The 22,762-nt window shown below is 38.0% G+C and overlaps 2 protein-coding genes across 4 annotated transcripts; both read right to left on the bottom strand.

The window, feature by feature from the left end:
* Positions 1–1,609: 1,609 nt before the first annotated feature.
* Positions 1,610–11,760, bottom strand: LOC131776926 (TNF receptor-associated factor 3-like). Of its 3 annotated transcripts, XM_066169790.1 has the most exons (7): positions 11,722–11,760; positions 10,970–11,258; positions 5,128–5,346; positions 4,690–4,846; positions 3,992–4,150; positions 3,546–3,701; positions 1,610–3,374 (listed from the first exon to the last, which is right to left on the bottom strand). In XM_066169790.1, exons 3-7 carry the CDS (start codon positions 5,286–5,288, stop codon positions 2,322–2,324), a joined length of 1,686 nt encoding a protein of 561 aa, XP_066025887.1. In that variant the 5' UTR covers positions 5,289–5,346; positions 10,970–11,258; positions 11,722–11,760; the 3' UTR covers positions 1,610–2,321. The 3 variants fall into 3 exon arrangements, with proteins under 3 accessions (XP_066025887.1, XP_066025886.1, XP_066025885.1); XM_066169789.1 differs by lacking the exons at positions 10,970–11,258; positions 11,722–11,760 and adding an exon at positions 6,523–6,658; XM_066169788.1 differs by lacking the exons at positions 10,970–11,258; positions 11,722–11,760 and having other exon boundaries at positions 5,128–6,451.
* A 6,025-nt stretch (positions 11,761–17,785) lies between these two features.
* Positions 17,786–21,690, bottom strand: LOC131786701 (TNF receptor-associated factor 3-like). The gene is made up of 5 exons (XM_066169799.1): positions 21,322–21,690; positions 20,877–21,033; positions 20,136–20,294; positions 19,708–19,863; positions 17,786–19,545 (listed from the first exon to the last, which is right to left on the bottom strand). Exons 1-5 carry the CDS (start codon positions 21,480–21,482, stop codon positions 18,511–18,513), a joined length of 1,668 nt encoding a protein of 555 aa, XP_066025896.1. The 5' UTR covers positions 21,483–21,690; the 3' UTR covers positions 17,786–18,510.
* Between the last annotated feature and the right edge of the window lie 1,072 nt (positions 21,691–22,762).

The raw sequence follows: 22,762 nt of genomic DNA, 5'->3' as shown, positions 1-22,762 counted from the left end.
TGTAGTCTACAAATTTAAGTGGGTTTGCATTGACTGCGATCGGTGTCGGTGCGTTGGGTTTGGGCTGTGTTGATATCAGAACCTCTTTGTTTAGCATAGGCCTCCATTCTTTTAGTCTTATCCTATAAGCTGAAACGCTTTTTTTTGAGTCCTTATGTCTACCAAAGGAGAAAAAAGTTCCATTTTATGCATCCTAGATAACCTTTGGTGATCGTCCTCATAGCCTAGTCACTAGTGACAAGAAAAAGGATTTTTTTGCACTTGATGCGCGCGCTTTGCTTCTGCATAACTATGATAAGCTATCTCGTATTTTTCATGTACATTATTAACACGTAATCACATGATTTTTCTCGTACAATTTGGAATAAATAAGCACTCGTTAATTTTTTCAAAGACCGCAAATTGCACTCACCCTACGGACTCGTTAGTCTGAAATTTAATATTTAATAAAAAATTTACTCGTGCTTATTTTTTCCAAATTGCACTCGAAATCATGTGATTACCTATACTAATATTGCACAAGTACCGCCCCTTGCTGCAGGTCATTGACCGCTGGGGATGTCCATATGAGTAATTTCATGAACGTTCTTTCATGGCTAGATTGTTCTGCCAATGATAAAGTCTTTTAAACAAATGTCGTTAATCTCACCAAGACGATTCTTCCCATAATTCATTAACAGTTAATATTGTAAGCTCCAACCTTTTTAGTCACTTATTATGCTGAAGTACCTTTCATACGCAAAATGTCATACAAGTACATGCATATTTTCTCTCGTCATCAACTTCACTAGTTGGAGTGTAGCTGTATAACAGAGTATTTAGTCTAAAGTAATTTTAGTTGGAATTAGCTCTGATCATCCCATGACTCGTTGGTTCTCTTTCTAATTAGGCGCTTGCAATCTCTTGATATTAGAAGGGTTACACCGCTAATTTGTTTCCTTGTTATGTCCTGTACATGAGCTAACTGATCCATTAGGTTTTACCAATTCACTAGGCCCAGTCCAGGGCCTTTACTTATTTCCAGACTATCAAAGCCCATATCTCCTCATGTGTCTAAAGATCTAGGCTGTTTTTGTCATTCCGTACATGACGCAAGCTCTCCTCTCTCCCGTGTGGACCATTGCTTTACAACGTAACCAGGTAGACTCTCTTTCTTTCTCATGATATATTTTGGTAGCTTTAATCAGAAGACGGCAAAAGCTAAGCGGAAGGGATCCAGTAAACAAAATGAGCTGATTTTTTTCTCAACGAGATGAAGTAGTTACAACATAATGCTGAAAAATCCTAACTTCCCCCTAAATGAAGGTCTAGGCGGATTATGCTGTCTTTCCTCTCACCTGAGACCTGTCAAACTTTTCCCGACCTTTCAAGGGCAAGGAGGTAAGACCCCAGGTGCCCCAGCTTTCAAGATTTTTGAGGCTACTCAACACGACGAAGTGGATGGTTTTGAGCCACACTCTTTCACTCATAACGTCTTTGGAAAATTCACAACACACCTTGTACTATAATGAGTTTGAAATACCGAATCAAAGTTGTCGTGAATGTATCCTTACTTCTCTTTTATTTTGTGTCAATTTTCATATCAATATTCTTTCAAAACGATTTATTTGTATATTTTTAGCTATATACAAATTTACAAATAATAAATAAATATCCAGTTGTACATTTAATATACAGTTAACATTATCTAAGAGTCATAAGAAATATAAAGTGTTATAAATATTATCCAGGCCGCTTTAAAAACACAACTCATTATATTTGAAGTTATAAATATTATATCATATTTTTTTCCAAAAACTCATTTTTAGATGACACATTTTCTTCAGGGAAAAACGTCTCTGTAATCGGTCACTGTTAAAGCACATGTTTTGGAAAAAGGTTGTTTCTAATGTTGCCCACTGAAAATGAATTTATCTGAAATAAATTACATTTTGGACTTTGAAGTTGAATATTTATTTCTTTGTTTCCATAAACTTTCTTTCCATAAATAAATACTATGTTTTTTGCCTTTCGAATACACTTTATAAATATCTTATAATTCAGGTAACTTTTCATGGACCTACACGAGCCACTTTCGCTAGTGCCTGAAAACTAACTGATATTATATTACAAAAGATATCCAAATAATTTAAGATTGACTCGGGAGCTTGGTTTTTCAAGCAATAAATGACATATCCACATTTCAGGATAATAGATAACAACAAACTGCACCATGCAAATTTTGCACACGATTAAGCCACAAAAACCGTTGGGCTAAGGTTTTGTCTGTTCCAGGCACTTAGGTCTTATGTAAGACCTGAGAGGTTGCAAAAGGCAAGGATTTACTGCCACATATCTCCTTGCAGACCAGCGGTATCTACAGTTATTTTAATAAACATTGTATCGTTCCGAATATAGCCACCCTGCCTCAGTTCCATGTGAGAAATAAACGTCGGGCAGCCAGATGCTATGTTCATGTCTGATGTGGGTCTTTTAAAGCTTGAGCTGTTAGGCTCAGGGCGAAACGCATCATACGCGTCCCGAATCCTGTCCTGGTCTATCAGTCGAAAGTGGACCTTTTGGAGAAACGGCCAAGGTAATAAAGCATCGTATTCACCCCTCATGACAACAAAGAACATTGACAAACGCGTTCCTTTGCCAATGCCGTCTCCATTGGGGTAGAGACGAGCACATACTTTGTACCCAAACCGTCCTACATAGAAAGGAGGGCTGTAAATAGATACAGTCTTCCCAGTAACAGCCTCTTGGAAGCGTTGGCTGTAGCGGTCGATCTTCCAAAAGTAAGTGCCATTATACGATGTAGCCTCCAGCATTTGAATCTGCATATCATGATCAGACAATTGAATGTCGTGCAGAGCTAGTTGGTGCTCATTCCTGTCCAGCCGGCGCTCGGATGCACGAGTGACAGATACGTCAGACTTTGGACGGTAGTTACTCGCACCTTTCGGCGTGGCAGGGGATAATTTCAAACGAGCCACTTCACCCTGAAGACTGCTCATCTCCTTCTCGTGTTCTCGCAGAGTATTCATTATTTCTTCCATCTGAGAAGAGACAACATCCCCTTTCGTTCTAGATGCCTCAAAAACCTTCAAATCGGCAAGAAGTTTCTCAGTTGTCCTCTTTTGTTCGATGATGGAGTTTTCTACGTGGGAAAATTTTGTCTGTTGCGTTTGTATGTTTTGTCTTGCAGCTGCCAACACCTCTGCTTGATTTTGTAGTTGATGTTCCAAAGCACTCTTTTCTTGTTCTAGACGATATATCTTCTCTTCTATCTGTTTTGACTTCTCGTTACATTCATGGCTTGAATAGCTCATCATTTCAAGATGTGACTCGATATTCTCAGCAATGTGTTGATCGATTGTTTGTGTAGTGCCCTGTAGAAAAAGAAAAGCTGATTTTGATCGTGGTAATACAAATTACATAAGTAGGTTTTTATATTGGGTCTGATACGCTATTTTCTGCTCTTAGGTCCTTGTTCGCTCAGACACTAAATCATATATCGGAACGAAAGATCAAACAAAATGGACAAAAAGTAAATAACTAACCTTAAATTCACAGCCATGAACACTGAAAGGACATAGATGTTCAGCTTTAAGACAGCGTGTGGTCACGTGTTCTTCCATCATGTCTCTTGGTATATCTTCTTCACCACAGTTCAAAAAGCACTGGATTGGAAACTTAGGGCAGACATCCAAATGGTCCTTTAAAATATATTAAATATAAGTTGAGGTCAAGTTGAGCTTTTATGCAGTATAAACGATACGATACGATATGCCTTGTTCATACCAGACCAAACCAAATTGATGTATAATTCGAAAATATAAACTTCATGTACTTGTATGTGCTGACGTGAACATCATCTGGCATTTCTCTACAGTCTTCATATTAGGAGACAAACGTCGAGCATGTCAGTGTGAATCCATATCGCTTTCTTAAAGATACAGATTTTGCATAGTTTTTTTTGTTTTAAATATGAAGCTGATCAACTTACCTTCATATTGCTATGCCGAACTTCACCACCACAGTATGTACAGGCCACAGCCCTGTTGATACAATCTTGCTCCCCGTGCAACGTGAGCTGTCTTCTCTCCATAGTTTCACCGCACGCTTGACATTTCACATTACCATACTGACAGCTATCTCCATGAGTCTGTTAAAATAAATAGCGCGGAGCTTAAATGACAGTTAATTATAAATATGTTTTCTGTCTTGTAATTTTGTTTTATTTTTTACTTCTATTCGCTATTTCAGGCATAGGAAGTCACGCCACTCGTACTGTATGAATTGTAAGAGCTTGTCTGGGATGGTCTTAAAGTTTTAAATAGCAATCTCTAAATCTCATCGTTACACGGGCAGCAATCTCTCACAACATCAGAATTCAGCACCTGTTTAGGCTGTCATGTTTGCTAGAAATTTCTAGCCGAGACCGTTGATTGAAAATTTCGCAGCATGTTTGCGTGCGTAACCAGCCAAGGTTATTGTACTTTCTAGCAGTTTTTCGCAGATTTTGCACCTTTCGGCGACGAGATGCACCTCACGTACGTCTTAACCATGCAAAATTAGAGTTAATTACACGAAAGTTTGCTGATTTCAACCAAAAGCCGCGTTTTAAGTGTTGAAGGCAGGCAAGTTCACAAAGCCACCCTATTTGGGTACGATTAAGGTGCATGGAAATATTTCAATAATTACCCGTAGATGTCTGAGCTCCCCTTTCCAATCGCAGCCTTTGTTATTAAATCGGCAGAAACACTGGAGATTAAGAACTTCTCTCTCACAGCATTTATCCCTAAAAGATTGCTGTCTTGAAATTAATTCACTGTCTGTCGGACATCTTGGGTCTTCTTGTCTGAAGGAGAAAATTCGAAGTTAGCTAAAACCGTACAATTAATTATTTCATTCAGCGCTTATTCTTATGTGGACAGAACCAGATGGCTTTTCCCATCCGAGTTGGAGGAAGCGTCGGACGTAACTCGGAAGTGATGGTTCATTCACGCCCGTAAAGGACACTTTCAGCTGCCAAATAGAAATTTAAATAAAGCTAATTTCAATTTTTCTGAAGTGATTTTATTTTGGACGAAAAGCAGGAGTGTATAAGAAATAAGTAGTCAATGATAAATTTCTACCTACCCTAAAAGACGTTCCAGACAATCCCTACAAAATCGATGTCCACATGATGTTTGCCAGGGCTCATCGAAAACCTTCTTACAGATCGGGCAATTAAGCCTCTCGTCTACTCTGTCTACGAATTTCATATCAGTATCCACTATTGCGTCGATTGTGACAACCATAGTTCAGCCAATGAAATGAGTCAATGAAGCGCCCTCAGCTTTCCACTGAATTTCTATTCTATATGAAGATAAACGCTCAAACTTCAGTATATATAGCTTCTACTCCCCAATCTTTATATCTGCATAGATATTCGTGACGTCATTTCCAGAATAAACGTCATTTCACAAGTTGCATGTCACGTACAAATGACGCAGCACAATAAACTAATTTAAAGACGCCTCTGTTGTTTATATACGAGAAGCAACCTTTAATAATGATAAAAAAGTAAAGGATTTGGTCGGTCCTTTCTGTTGAATAGTCACATAGGGAAATAGTCGTCTTATTCCGATTTGGACCTAATAACACTTTAAGTGTCATCATGCAAATTTCCGTGACTCCACTTAATTTGCATTACTTGGCCGGTCATTTCATTCTCTCTGCTACCAAAGACGTCGATAAATAACCCTCCAGTTCGAGTCACAGTACGAAATTCGAGGGAGAACAGAATTAAAGGCCTCATCTTTGCAAAGAATTTCCATATTTAAAGCTGAAGATGGCAACCAGTCTAAGAGGTGTCGAATTCCGCTCCCGAACGATCAAGCAACAACCTCTCAAAACAACGTGTTATTTAGTTATTAAGACTTACAAACAAAATCAAGACTCTCAAGGCCCCTATGCCAACGATAATTTCCCTTTTCGCTTATTCAAATTATAATGGTTCCTTTTTTCAGAAAGTTGAGACTGATGTCGAAATACACATAAACAACATATTCAACGCTTATTTGCGGAAAAGTCAAAGAAATCAGACTCGCATTTCCTTCACGACACGACAAAGTTGTCGCACTAAGTTAATGCGCAAATGGCCCATTATGGCCCAAGTCCATGCGTGGCGACTTTTGATAATACGCTGTAGCTGAGTGACCGCCAGCTAATAGAGGTTTTGAAATGTCACCAACTATGATTCCATGTTCTGCACCCAGCGCAGATGAGCAGAAGATTTAAGATCTATAAGGTTCTCAGGGTCGTATTGTGCCTCTTAAACAACATAATTATGTTATAGTTTGTTTGGATTGGCCGAGTTCCTTCTCTCCGTCAAATTTACTTAATACTTTAGGATTGCCAGTAGTTAGACCTTCGAAAACTTTGACCATCACAACAAATACATAACTTTAAAAGGTGAAAATATTAAATTTTTCCCAACCTACCTAATTTTCTGCGGCGGCAGAGACTTTTAAGAATAGAGTTAATACATACCAAAAAAAGAGCTCCAGACAGTTTCTACAAATGCGTTGTCGGCATGACGTTTGTCTAGGCTCGTCGGAATTGCTCTTACAGATCGAACATTTAACCCTCTCATCTAGTCCGTCGACCAATTTTGTTTCTAACTTTCCGTCGACTATGAAAACCATGGTTTACCTCTGAAAAGCCTTTATCCTACTTTTCTGGTAAGAGATTCTTGCTTAGAAATTTTGCTGAAGGTCTACACCCGTTCAACAAATGACTTTGCTTGTGTAATCGTTGCAAATGACGTAATCAGTGCATTGGAATAGAAAGGTCAAGATATTTCAAGCGCTCACGCAATGACAGTACGTGCTATCAGCACGTTTAGCTTATTTAGGAAAACATATGTAATTAAGGGCACTAAAATAATACTTTACAAACAATTATGTTATTACCGCTAATTCGTATCAAATTGAGGGAATTGATTGTCCTTCACTAAGTCGATCTAAGCTTTAAATGATAGCACGTGCACGTGCATAATTCAACTTCGCTCTGGTGACGATTCAGGTCGGATTAGTTGTGTGACCTACTCCACAGAGCATCTTTTGGTCAATTACCGCTTATTCGTATCAAATTGAGGGAATTGATTATCCTTCACTAAGTCGGTGTAGGCTTTAAATGACAGTACGTGCATAATTCAACTTCGCTCTGGTAACGAGTCGGGTCTGATGAGTCGTTAATAGTATGTTTTACTTATCGCAGCGTGACCTGCTCCACAGAGCATCTTTTGGTCGACTGAGATTGACTCTTGGTGTTTTTCTATATACAGAGTAAAAATACTCTCGTCTGTGTTTAAGGACCCGCGTCATTTTCATAACATCCCGTTTAAGCTGCGTTAGGGAAGCGAATAAGAAATTTTGCTGAAGGTCTATACTCGTTCAACAAATGACTTTGCTTGTGTAATCTTTGCAAATGACGTGATCAGTGCATTGGAACAGAAAGGTCAAGATATTTCAAGCGCTCACGCAATGACAGTACGTGCATCTTGCACTTAACGATATATCAGCAAGTTTAGATTATTTGAGAAAACATATGTTATTAAGGGCACTAAAAGAATATTTTACTAATAATTATGGTATTACCGCTTGTTCGTATCAAATTGAGGGTATTAATTATCCTTCACTAAGTCGATCTAGGCTTTAAATGATAGCACGTGCATGTTACTACGCATATCTACATAATTCAACTTCGCTCTGGTGACGATTCAGGTCGGATTAGTTGTTAATAGTATGTTTTAATTATCACAAAGTGACCTGCTTCGCAAAGCATCTTTTTGTCAATTGAGATTGCGGAAACCGTGAGAGTTTTGCCGACGAGATAAGGTCAGTTTAAACTGCTTCAGCAAGAATCCAAGGCCTCATATAGCCGGATAAAATTTTGAGTGCTGAAAAAAAATGGAACAGTTTAAACCTGCAATTGGTTAAAATCATGCCCGAATAGATCTATCATATCTTAACTTCTTCGGTAAATATCACCTGCTCACACAGTTCCCTCAGATATTTCAAGAGAAGCTCTTTGCATCACAGTTTACGTACCTGATGAAATGCTATTCACGGTGTGCGTTATTACTTGCCTCACTTTCGTGACATCAAGATTGAGTTGCCCCAAGGAAATGAATACCAAAAGTTATTAGAAACGATGAACAAGGTTTTTCACTGAGAGAGAAATAGGGAAATTTGCTTGATTTTTTTCCTTATTCTAGATATTATCTTTTTTGTGAGAAGGCAAAAAATATATATAAAATTTCAAAAAGGTTTCATGAAACTAATACTATTAGAAAAGCATCGTGAAAGACTGGGTCAAGCTGTCTTATTTAATTAACAAGTATTTTCAATTATCGAGAGACCGTCAGATCATCATAGATGATCAACAGTCAACAACGATGATCTAACTGGTTTTTTGAAAACTGACTTATATTATAAAAGATATCCAAATAATTGAAGATTGGCTCGGGAGCTTGGTTTTTGAAACAATAAATAACTGATCTAAATTTCAGGATAATAGATAAAAAGAAACTGCACTATGCAAACCTTGCACACGACTAAGGGAATTTGACCAACTAAACCACAAAAACCGTTTGGCAAGAAACACTGGAGATTAAGAACTTCTCTCTCACAGCATTTAACCCTAAAAGATTGCTTTCCTGAAATTGATCCGCCGTCTATCGGACATCTCGGGTCATCTTGTCTGATGGAGAAAATAAAACCATCATTTGCCATTCAGCACTTACTCCTGGTATATCCCAATTCGACAGAACCAGATGGCTTTTCACATCCGAGGCGGAAAAAGTGTCGCACATAGTGGTTTCATTCACGACAAGTTCCGCGTTCCGTAAAGATGCGTTAATGCAGAGAAAGCGTAAAGACTGCGTAAAGGATATTAAATGTTCGTAAAGGATAAGGATCAAGATGGATATAATTAACCAATTTCTATTTGGAGAAATACTTAAAGAAGTGAAATAATTATGGCTCATTCATCTCCAGTATAATTACCGAGGTATTTTGACCAATTTCGCTTTTAACACTTTACGCGTCTTTAATATTCTTTACGCATCTTTACCCACTGTTCTTTACGAACCTTTACCATTCTTTACGCACAATCAATCTTTACGCGCCGTTAATTCTCTTTACGAACCTTTAGTGTTCCTCAACGACCCTTAACTTTTCCTTGGCATTAGAGTCTTTACGTGCTTTTAATTCTCTCTGCGCATCTGTATTCTGTCTTTTACACCGGCTCAAAACTTACTGTTCGCATAAATATGTTTAAACTAACTTTTTTTTTTTTAACGCGCCTTGAAACTCATTATCAGGGAGCTGTCGTGATGAGACAATCATTGTTTTTTTTTCCATAAAATGGACCCTGCAATGACGTGTGGAAGCGTGATGCTCTAATGTTTGTAATAGTAAGCTTGTCGAACTTAAAGATCCAACTGTCAATGGTTCTAGCATTGTTTTAGTCCTCGAGACGTTTTATGAGGAGTCCCTGAGGACGAAAATACAAAGGAACAAGGCTGCCGCTGATCGGCGGGAGAGTATAACAGGTAATTTATATTTTATAATATAAATCTAATATGTATATAATATATATATTTTATTATAATTTTTATAATTTTATATATATTATAATTTATTTATATCCTCCCATATACATATGTGTATAATTACAATGAATATGTACCCACTCTACGTTATTCCAGAATGAACGCAATTTTACGGAGCTGCATAATGTCACCTACTAATGACGCAGCAAAATTAGGTAATTAAAAAAGGCATGTGTTGTTCATTTACGGGAAGCAACCTTAAATATTGATGAGAAAGTAAAAGATTTGATCGGTCCTTTTTGTTGAATAGTCACATAAGGAAATAGTCGTCTTACTCCGATTTGGACCTCATAACACTTTAAGTGTCATCATGCAAATTTTCGTAAGTCCACTTAATTCGCATGACATGGCCTGTCATTTCATTCTCTCTGCTGCCAAAGACGTCGATAAATTACCTTCCATTTTGCGCTGCATTACGGAATTCGAGCGGAAAACAGAAATGAAGGCCTTATTAGCCATATTTAAAGCTAAAGATGGCTAACGAGTTCTAGTGATGTCGAATGCCATTCCCGAACGATCGAGCAACAACCTCTCAAAACAACCTTGACGTGGCAAATAAATTGCGTTCAAGTTTTACATGTAAATATTCACTTACTCACTGAGTTCCTGAATGTAAATGTGTCATAACTTACTTTACCACAAATACATAGTTATTCAAACGTTTCCGGCCAAATATTGGTTCAAACAGCATCGATCAGCGCTGCACAAGTGTGTATTTGAGGCACACCCGTCTTTTTCAGAAATACAAGATGAGTCTTTTTGATTAAGACTTACGAACAAAATCAAGAGACTCTCGAGGCCCCTATGCCAACGATAATTTCCCTTTTCGCTTATTCAAATTATAATGGTTCCTTTTTTTCAGAAAGTTGAGACTGATGTCGAAATACACATAAATAACATATTCAACGCTTATTTGCGGAAAACTCAAAGAAATCAGATTCACATTTCCTTCACGACACAACAAAGTTGTCGGACTTAAGTTAATGCGGAAATGGCCCATTCAAGTCCATGCGTGGCGACTTTTGATATTACGCTGAAGCTGAGTGACCACCAGCTGGTCGAGGTTTTCGAATGTCACCTACTATGATTCTATTTTCTGCGCCCAGCGCAACTGAGCGGGAGAATTAAGATCTATAAAGGTTCTCATTGTGCTTCTTAAACAACATATGTTAAATCTTGTTTGGAGTGGCCGGGTCCCTTCTTTTCGTCAAACTTACTAAATAATTTAGGATTGCCGGTATTCAGAGTTTCGAAAACTTTGACCACCACAACAAATACATCAATTTAAAGGGTGAAGATATTAAATTTTTCTCGACCTACCTAATTCTCGGCGAAAGAGACTTCTGCAGTTCAAGAATAGACTTCCAGACAGTTTCTATGAAAGCGAACTCCGCAGGACGTTTGTCAAGGCTCGTCGAAAATGCTCCTACAGATCGCACATTTAACCCTGTCATCTAGTCCGACGGACAATTTTGTTTCAAACTTTCCGTCGACTATAACAACAGTGGTTTACCTTTATCCTGCTTTTCTGATAAGAGATTCTTGCTTAGAAATTCACTCGTTCAACAAATGACTTTGCTTGTGTAATCGTTGCAAATGACGTCATACACTGGAATAGAAGGGTCAAGATATTTCAAGCGCTCATGCAATGCACGAAACGATGTATCAGCGAGTTTAGCTCATTTAGGAAAACATATGTAATTAAGGGCACTGAAAGAATATTTTACTAACAATTATGGTATTACCGCTGATTCGTATCAAACTGAGGGATTTGATTATCCTTCACTAAGTCGATCTAGGCTTTAGATGACAGCACGTGCATGTTACTACGCATATCTACATAATTCAACTTCGCTCTGGTGACGAGTCAGGTCGGATTAGTTGTTAATAGTATGTTTTAATTATCACAGCGTGAACTGCTTCGCAAAGCATCTTTTTGTCAATTGAGATTGCGGAAACCGAGAGAGTTTTGCCTACGGGATAGGAAACTCTGCTAAAATCGAGCCCTTCTAGTGGTATGAAGAGTGCCGCATACAAAAATCAAAATCTTAAACCTTTTCAATAAATATTACCTTCTCGTGATTAGACAGTTCCCATGAGTATCTCATCAGAAAGGAAAGGCATAATCTGTGACGATACGTTTTCTTCGCGCCCCAAAACTGGAGGACTGACTCTTCGCGGACGGGACAACAGCAACTGGGGGAAATAACTCTGTAGAGACGACTTGGCAGCGAGAACGGAAACTCGTCACGATTTCCTGGTACACGGAGATCTACTTCGAGCGAGCTTATACGGACGTCAAGGATAAGACAATCTTTGGTTCCACAGTGCTTTTATTCTAGGTCAGGCCAACAAGCGACATGACCTCTAGCATACTCTAGTTTGTAATCATCAAAGCTGTACAAGGTACTTGCTTAAGAAGTAACTGGTGCGAAGTGCTATTGTTACACAAATCGCAATATTTGGATAAGGACACAAAGGAGCGGAAAAAAGTCTCTTTGAAGCTAAACAAAAACTACTTAAATATTCCATCTGTTTCTACGACGGATAGAATCTCAAAATAAAAAAAGACGGATGCAATAAACTCTAGGCCATTAAAGTAGGAAACCTAGGTGCGATTTTACAGCTCTGATATAGAAAACAATACCTATCTTAATTGCAGTAGCGCAGCTCAGGAAATAAAAAACGAAAAAGCAATTAAAAGTTTCTGCTTATTTATACAAGATTGGTTTGGAAACCATTGCATGAAAAGAAATTAGATTTACGCGTTTAAACTCAGCTGCTATCTACCATGAAAACCAATGTTTCCAGAAAGACCATTAACACTTATATTTACCCAAAAAACCCATGTACTAGATGACAAAAGTGCCGACAAGCAGGTGCATAGTAAAAGCGAGTAACCGATAAAAATCCATTCTAAAAGCCACTGTGGTTTTTGTACATTTTTATTTAACTACCAAAGGAAAAAAAACCCGAATAACCGAATATTCCAAATGTAAAAGTATATGAATATATTTTTAAGATGTTTATCCCGAAACCCACGAAAACCCTAAATACAATATTTTTGTGATATGTCAACAATTTACTTTTTCTGGTTATAACTAATTTGAATAATCAACAATTTGAATAGAACAACTCGTTCACCATTCTTTACCGCTCAACCGGTCGAGTAAAAGAACGAACAAAATACAGAACTGGATCTAAACCGACAAATAAATATAGAATTTGCCCTAAAGCTAAAATACATAATTTTTTCCCCCTGACAAATCGCACGTCTCTGACGAAGTAGTCAAACTAGTCTTGTCTGTCCGTCACTGAGACATGCTTAAAGTCCCCCTTGAGTTACGTCAGAGAATTGAGCTTAGGCACGCTGAATATGGTGCTTCCCCGCGGTTGAAATAGGAAACTGTTGGTGCCTTTCTGTATACAGAGTAAAAATACTCTCATCTATGTTCTGAAACCTACGTCATTTTCATAACATCCCGTTTGAGTTACGTCGAGGTAGTAAATAACAATAGTACCTAGACGCACCGGATATGGTGTCTCACTGAGGTAAGAGTAAGGGACTCTTAGGGATTTTTTTTCATACATAGTGCGAAAGGTATTATCAAGTTAGTAACCAGCAGGAAAATCTTGCAAATCTTGGGGCATCCTGCCCTTGATTAAGGTCCTTAGCCCAGCACAATAAAATATTTTGTTGGCGAGTATTCTCCCTTTCCTTGCTCTTACATGATGTCATACACAAAAGGAAAACCAAATCATTTACTATAAACTTTTTGCTCTAAATGACGGGAAAATAGGGGCATGTAGTATCAATACGCTTTTTTTAGTTACTCACAGGACTTATCGGTGAATAAGACTCGTCTCAACATGTAGGGTCACCCTATGACATGGTGTGCGATGTACGCATTTTTTAAACCTACGGTCAGCCTAAAATTTAAACGCTTATAATAGCCAACGGTCGACAAATGAGTGATGGGAGTGGTCGAGATCACCGTAGAAACAATGAATTTACAAGATAAACTGCGTACACCAGGTCAGCAGAAACACTGATTTTAATTTCACGTCGGAGCTAGCCAAAGCACAACCAGCTTTCCAGGCTTATATTCGAAATCTTTTTGTGCCAAGGAACCAAACGAGGTCACTGTAATTACGACCTTTGGCAATTCCTTTGGAACGCAAATCTAAGTAGGATTATTGTTATTAATATTTTTAATTGTTTATATTTAGATTGTTTTATTATACGATTTATATTTTTTGGAAAATATGCTTTTTAAATGAATGTAAATTATGTATATTGTACAGGTAATTTAACTACTAGCAAGTAGTTGTGATTTTAATAATAATCATAATAATAATAATAGTAATACATATGGTCTCTCTGTCCAATGGTCAACGTATATTACTGGCCTGTAGTCTACAAATTTAAGTGGGTTTGCATTGACTGCGATCTGTGTCGGTGCGTTGGGTTTGGGCTGTGTTGATATCAGAACCTCTTTGTTTAGCATAGGCCTCCATTTTTTTAGTCTTATCCTATAAGCTGAAACGTTTCTTGTAGAGTCCTTATGTCTACTAAAGGAGAACAAAGTTCTATTTTATGCATCCTAGATAACTTTTGGTGATCGTCCTCATAGCCTAGTCACTAGTGACAAGAAAAAGGATTCTATGGGGGATGGAATTCCCTCGTAGAATGCGGGCTGGTTTTACGCGCCAACCTGGTTACTTGCTAGCGCTCTGTTGTTGAGTTATAGTCGCTATTATCTTTGTCAGAGGTAAACCGGATGATGCTGCTTTCTAATTTTCTATGACTGTTTATAGTTTCATCTAAAGCTTTATAAGCACTTAAATGTCTCATATCACGTTTTAATTTTCTTGACATTTTGATATTCATACATAAGACGACAATTTCAGCTTTGCTGAAATTATTATGTCTTAATTCTGAAAAGGTAAATGCTACTATAGCTAAGATAGAAACTTCTACTAATGCTTTCATAGCTATTGCTACTGCTGCTGCTGCTTCAACGACTTCTGCTACTACCACTACCACTACCACTACCACTACCACTACCACTACCACTACCACTACCACTACTACTACTACTACTACTACTACTACTACTACTACTACTACTGCTGCTGCTGCTGCTGCTGCTGCTGCTACTACTACTACTACTACTAGTGGTACTATTACTACTTTAATTCCTGCTGTTACTCAAGTTACCATCTTCACTTTTACCCTTTTAATAATATATATGAAAAAATTACTCGATTCTGATTGGCTAGGATTAATGCAGTTTTCAGGTGATTCAAAACAGAAGATGGTTAATTCAGTGCAAAGAAGTAACAAACTAGACATTCTTATTGGTCAATAATCAAAAAGCTCACAGATAGCCAATCAAATGCGAGCCTTGGATGTCGCAACATTTGGACACGCTGAAAATTACGAGCAAACAATAGCCAGCAATACAGCACCTGAAAAACAGCTCTAACAACGAAAACACTATAAAAAGCACTGCTGTTTGGTCGTCGGTTTGGAAAAAGCGGTGTTTAAAGAAGGGAATTGCCAAGGAGATCGAGAATTAGCGATTCTACGCCGAAATTAAAAACAAACATGATTAAACCTCGCAAACGACGATTCCATTTCATCGAAAGTGATTCAGACACAGACTGAACAATTCCTTTAACTGTTTAGCCAGACTTTGAACTTTTTTGCGCCTTAAAGATTCGAAAATATCCTTGTATATTATTGTCAATATTATCGTGCGCGGTTGTTTTGACCGAACGCACGATTTGAATTAAAAATTTTTACACTTAGTGCGCGCGCTTTGCTTCTGGATAACTATGATAAGCTATCTCGTATTTTCCATGTATATTATTAACACGTAATCACATGATTTTTCTCGTACAATTTGGAATAAATAAGCATTCGTTAGACCACAAATTGCACTCACCCTACGGACTCGTTAGTCTGAAAAAATTTACTCGTGCTTATTTTTACCAAATTGCACTCGAAATCATGTGATTACCTATACTAATATTGCACAAGTACCGCCCCTCGCTGCAGCTCATTGACCGCTGGGGGATGTCCACATGCGTACTTTCATGAACGTTCTTTCATGGCAAGATTGTTCTGCCAATGAAACAGTTTTTTTAAACAAAAGTCGTTAATCTCACCAAGACGTTTTTTTCCATGGGTCATTAACAGTTGATGTTGTTAGCTCCAACCTTTTTAGTCACGCTTCGAATGATCATGGACTTATTATGCCGAGGTACCTTTCATACGCAAAATGTCTTACAAGTACATGCATATTTTCTCTCGTCATCAACTTCACTAGTTGGAGTGTAGTTGTATAACAGAGTATTTAGTCTAAAGTGATTTTAGTTGGAATGAGCTCTAATCATCCTATGACTCGTTGGTTCTCTTTCTGATTAGGCGCTTGCTATCTCTTGATGTTACAAGGGTTACACCGCTAATTTGTTTCCTTGTTATGTCCTGTACATGAGCTAACTGATCCATTAGGTTTTACCAATTCACTAGGCCCAGTCCAGGGCCTTTACTTATTTCCAGAGTATCAAAGCCCATATCTCCCCATGTGTCTGAAGATCTAGGCTGTTTTTGTCATTCCGTACATGACGCAAGCTCTCCTCTCTCCCGTGTGGACCATTGCTTTGCAACGTAACCAGGTAGACTCTCTTTCGTTCTCATGATATATTTTGGTAGCTTTAATCAGAAGACAGCAAAAGCTAAAGGGAAGGGACTCAGTAAACAAAATGAGCTAATCTTTTTCTCAACGAGATTAAGTAGTTACAACATAATTCGCCCCATGTAAGATTATCCAGGACAGTAATAGACTCTGGATTCCACGTTGTGGATTCCAGATTCCAGGTGCTGGATTCCGGATTCTATCCCTGCAGATTCCGAATTCCAAAACACAAAATATTCCAGATTTTAGTTTCTGGTTTGCTCCTAATTTTCGCATTTCGTTCTCTAGGAATGACTTCAATGGCGGATTTATTTATTGAAGGACATGTTTGTGAATGCATGTTTCTCTATTCATATTTCCATGACAATATTTGATAATTACAAGAAATATATTACAGCAAATTAAGGGATAAACTTTTCTTTCGGGAAAACTGAAATATAATTGAACACGTGAGTAAACTGCACTGCACAGTGGTTGCATCGGTCACGATAAAACACAGACCATGAAGACTGTGCAATTTTTTTTCTTTTCTTTTAAACTGTGATTTACATATGATTAAGGTGCGAACGCCTTTTCCTTACTCATGATAACGTTGGAACTTTTTCCAATTAATTGGACACCACATAACGAAATTTTACGAAATTATTTCGAAGCCCACGTTACCTAGGAAAACAAAATCGTAGGCTCAAGTTTTTTCGAGCACATGGAGATTAGCCCCACGCGCCAAGATGATTGCAGACGTAATTTGTGTAGACAGTGATGCTGATTTAAAGGTAACAGCGAGCTATAACAGTCGAAATTCTTCGGCGAAATAAGCGCAGTCTGCACGGTGTGCAGTCTGTGTTTTAGCATGACCGGGTTGTGTGGATGCGCGTGAAAGCCGTTAATACGACTTGAAATGGATTTTCATGAAAATGGATTTTCAAGAAATGGATCCTGGATTCACTTTTTAGTGGGATTCTGGGTTCCAAAAGCTGGATTCTGGATTCCAATGCCCAGTATTCCGGATTCCACGAGCAAAAATTTCCTGGATTTTGGAATCCGGATTACCTTACATGGGGCGACATAATGCTCACATACTAACTTCCCCCTAAATAAAGGTCCAGGCGCATTATGCTGTCTTTCCTCTCACCTGAGACCTGTCAAACTTTCTCAACTTATCAAGGGCAAGGAGGTAAGACCCCAAGTGTCACAGCTTACAAAATTTTTGAGGCTACACATCACGACGAAGTGGATGGTTTTGAGCCACGCTTTCACTTATAGCGTCTTTGGAAAAATTCACAACACACATTGTACTATAATGAGTTTGAAATACCGAATCAAAGTTATTGATGATGTATCCTTACTTATCTTTTTTTTTAATAAAGTCAATTTTTCATATCAATATTCTTTCAAAATGATTTATTTGTATATTTTTAGCTATCTACAAAATTACAAATAAAAAATAAATATTCAGTTATATATTAAATATACAGTTAATATTTTCTGAGAGTCATAAGAAATATAAAGCATTATAAATATTATCCAGGCCGCTTTCAAAACATAAGTCATGATATTTGAAGTTATAAATATTATATCATATTTTTTTCCAAAAGCACATTTCTAGATGACATATTTTCATCACGGAAAACCGTCTCTGTAATTGGTCACTGTTAAAACATATGTTTTGGTAAGGGGTCGTTCCTAGTGTTGCCCAAAACGAGGGAAATTTTATGAATACCGTTTTGACTTCTGCAATAAATTACATTTTGGACTTTGAAGTTGAAATTTTATTTCTTTGTTTCCATAAAGTTTCTTTCCATAAATAAATACTATGTCTTTTGCCTTTCGAATACACTTTATAAATATATTATAATTACAGGTAACTTTACATGGACCCACACGAAAAATTTTCGCTACTGCCTGAAAACTAATTGATATTATATTACAATAGCTATCCAAATAGTTTAAGATTGACTCGGGAGCTTGGTTTTTCAAGCAATAAATAACAGATCTAAATTTAAGGATAATAGATAACAGCAAACTGCACCATGCAAATCTTGCACACGATTAAGAGAATTTGACCAACTAAACCACAAAAACCGTACGGCAAGGGTATTGTCCGTTCCAGGCACTCAGGTCTTATGTAAGACCTGAGAGGTTGTAATAGGCAAGGATTTACTGCCACATATCTCCTTGCAGACCAGTGGTATCTACAGTTATTTTGATAAACATTGTATCGTTCCGAATATAGCCACCTTGCCTTAGTTCCATATGAGAAATAAACGTCGGGCAGCCAGATGCTATGTTCATGTCTGATGTGGGTCTTTTAAAGCTTGAGTTGTTAGGCACAGGGCGAAATGCATCATACGCGTCCCGGATCCTGTCCTGGTCTATCAGTCGAAAATGAACCTTTTGGAGAAACGGCCAAGGTAATAAAGCATCGTATTCACCCCTCATGACAACAAAGAACATTGACAAATGCGTTCCTTTGCCAATGCCGTCTCCATTGGGGTAGAGACGAGCACATACTTTGTACCCAAACCGTCCTACATAGAAAGGAGGGCTGTAAATAGAGAGAGTCTTTCCAGTAACAGCCTCTTGGAAGCGTTGGCTGTAGCGGTCGATCTTCCAAAAGTAGGTGCCATTATACGATGTAGCCTCCAGCATCTGAATCTGCATATCATGATCAGACAATTGAATGTCGTGCAGAGCTAGTTGGTGCTCATTCCTGTCCAGTCGGCGCTCGGACTCACGAGTGAGAGACACGTCGGATTTTGAACAAGAGTTACTCGGGTATAATTTCAAATGGGCCACTTCACCCTGAAGACTGCTCACCTCCTTCTCGTGTTCTCGCAGAGTGTTCATTATTTCTTCCATCTGAGACGAGACAACATCTCCCTTGGTTCTAGATGCCTCAAAAACCTTTAAATCGGCGAGCAATTTCTCAGTTGTCCTCTTTTGTTCGATGATGGAGTTTTCTACTTGGGACAGTTTTGTCTGTTGCGTTTGTGTATTTTGTCTTGCAGCTGCCAACACCTCTGCTTGATTTTGTAGTTGATGTTCCAAAGTACTTTTTTCTTTTTCTAGACGATATATCTTCTCTTCCATCTGTTTTAATTTCTCGTTACATTCATTGCTTGAATAGTTCATTATTTCAAGATGAGACTCGATATTCTCAGCAACGTGTTGATCGATATTTTGTTTAGTGCCCTGTAGAAAAAGAAAAAGAAAAACTTATTTGGATTGTGGCAATACAAACTACATAAGGTGGTCTTATATTGGGTCCGATATGCTATTTTCTTCTGTTAGATCCTTGTATGCTCAGACATTTAGGACGAAAGATCAAACAAATAGACAAAGTAAATAACTAACCTTAAATTCACAGCCATGAACACTAAAAGGACATAGATGTTCAGCTTTAAGACAACGTGTGGACACGTGTTCTTCCATCATGTCTCTTGGTATACCCTCTTCACCACAGTTCAAGAAGCACTGGATTGGAAACTTAAGGCACACATCCAAATGTTCCTTTAGAAGATATAAAATATAAGTTGGGGTCGAGTTGACCTTTTATGCAGTATAGACGATACGATCATATTTAGTTATTAACACCTTGCTCATATCAGACCAAACCAAATTGATGTATATTTTCGAAGATGTAAACTACATATACATGTATGTGCTGACGTGAAATTCAACTGGTATTTCTCTTCAGTCTTCATATTTTGAGACAAACTTCGAGCATGTCAGTGTCAATCCATATCGGTTTTTTGTTTTAACAATGGAGCTGATCATCTTACCTTCATATAACTATGCCGAACCTCGCCACCACAGTAGGTACACGCCACTGCCCTGTTGATACAATCTTGCTCCCTGTGCGCCGTGAGCTGTCTCCTCTCCACAGTTTCACCGCACGCTTGACATTTTACATTACCGTACTGACAGCTATCTTCGTGTGTCTGTTAAAATAAAGAGTATGGAGTTTAAATGACATTTAATTGTAAAATATGTTTTCTGCTTTTGAATTTTGTTTTATTTTTACCTCTTCTCGCTACTTCAAACCTCACTTGTGACTTGCAGGCAGGTATTTACATTTTAGAAGTCTTAGGAAGTCACGCCACTCTAATCATGTGAATTATAAGAGTTTGTCTGGGATAGTCTTAAAGTTTTAAATAGGTCTGTATCTTTCATCGTTACACAGGCAATAAGCTCTCACAACATCAGAATTCAGCACCTGTTTATGCTGTCATTTTTGCCAGAAATTTCTAGCCGAGACCGTTGATTGAAAATTTCGCAATATGTTTGCGTGCGTGACCAGCTATGTTTATTGCATTTTCTAGAAGCTTTTCGAAGATTTTACACCTTTCGGCGGCGAGATGTACCTCACGTACGTCTTAGGCAAGCAAAATTAGAGTTCGTTGCCTGAAAGTTTGCAGATTTCAATCAAAGGCTGTTTTTCAAGCGTTGAAGGCAGGCAAGTTCACAACGCCACTCTATTTGGGTAGATCGATAAAGGTACATGCAAATTTTGCACTGAATACCTTTAGATATCTGAGCTCCCCTTTCCATTCGCATCCTTTGTTATTAAATCGGCAGAAACATCGAAGATTAAGAACTTCTCTCTCACAGCATTTATCCCTAAAAGATTGCTGTCTTGAAATTGATTCACCCTCTATCGGACACCTTGGGTTTTCTTGTCTGAAGGAGTAAATTCGAAGTTAAATATAACTATAAAATTCATAATTTCATTCAACACTCATTCTGGCATATCTTAAGTCGACAGAACCAGATGGCTTTTCCCATCCGGGGCGGAAAAAGTGTCGGAAGTAACTCGGAAGTAGTGATTTCAATTACACCTGTAAATGGACATTTTCAGCCGTCAAATAGAAATTAAAGTAGATTTCAATTTTTCTGAAGCGACTTCGTTTCGGACGGAAAAGCAGGAGTGGATAACAAATAAGTAGTCAATGAAAAATTTCGACCTACCCTAAAAGACGTTCCAGACAGTCGCTACAAAATCGATGTCCGCATGTTGTCTGCCAGGGCTCATCGAAAACCTTCTTACAGATCGGGCAATTAAGCCTCTCGTCTACTCTGTCTACGAATTTCATATCAGTATCCACCATTGTGTCGATTGCGACAACCATAGTTCAGCCAATGAAACGAGTCAGTAAAGCGCCCACAATTTTCCACTGAATGAATATTCTATATGAAGATAAACGCACAAACTTCAACATATATAGCTTCTACTCTCCCATTTTTAGATATTTTTAGATTCAGTGGACGTGTACTCATTCGTGACGTCAGTTGCCAGAATGTACGTAATTTTACGAGCTGCATGACATGCATATCACTGTGACGCGTATCAACATCTCGTAAACAAACACAATAGAATAAGCTGATTGCAAAAGAGTGTATTGTTCATTTACGTGAAGCAACCTTCAATAATGATCATAAAGTGAAATATTTCAGTGACTCTTTGTGTTGAGTGGTCACGTAGGGAAATAGTCGTCTTACTCCGATTTGGACCTTATAACACAGTACGTGTCTTCATGCAAAGTTGTGTTACTCCACTTTATTCGCATGACTTGTCCTGTGTTCATGCTCTTTACTGCCAAAGATCTCCATTTCGAGTTACACTACGAGCGGGAGACAGAATTGAAGGGCTTATCTTTTGTAAGAATCGTCATATTTAACGGCTCAAGATGGCTAACGAGTCTCAAAGGTATCGTTTTCACAAAGACGATCCAGACTTCAAAGAACAGTACGTTCACGTTACTATACAAATCTACAACTCTGGTATTGAGTCAGGTCGAAATATATATTTTGCCCACGTCATAAGGTCTCCCGAAGGTTTTCTTGCATAGGTGAGTTTACTGCTTCAGCAATCTAGCCGGATCAATTCCAAAGAGCTGAAAAAGAAAAGGATCAGTCTTAACCTTCAATCTGTTTAAATCATGTCTGTTATGTGATCTGTGGAATGATACACTTGATAGATCTACCATATCATAACTTATTCGGTAAATATTATCTGCTCATACGGTGACCTTAGATATTTCAATTGAAGCTGTTTGCACCACAGTTTACATACCGGAGCTAATGCTATTGTGTGTGCATTGTTACTTGCGTCACTGCCATGACATCAAGATTCAGTTATCCCAAGGAAATGAATACCAAAAGTTATTAAAAACGACGAATAAGGTTTTTCCCTGAGAGAGGTATAGGGAATTCCCTTGATTGTCTAAATTCCTTATTCTGGATGTTTTCATTTCGTGAAAAGGCAGTTTAAACTAATGGTGACTTTATGTAAACAAAGTTTGAAAAAGGTTTCATCAAACTAATACTACTAGAATAACATCGTGACACACTGGGTAAAGCTGTTTTACTCAATTAACGAGTATTTTTAATTATCAAGAGACCGTTAGAT

This window comes from Pocillopora verrucosa, chromosome 7, assembly GCF_036669915.1.
Source record: "Pocillopora verrucosa isolate sample1 chromosome 7, ASM3666991v2, whole genome shotgun sequence".
Lineage (NCBI taxonomy): Eukaryota > Metazoa > Cnidaria > Anthozoa > Scleractinia > Pocilloporidae > Pocillopora > Pocillopora verrucosa.
This window is presented reverse-complemented; position numbering and strand designations above follow the sequence as displayed.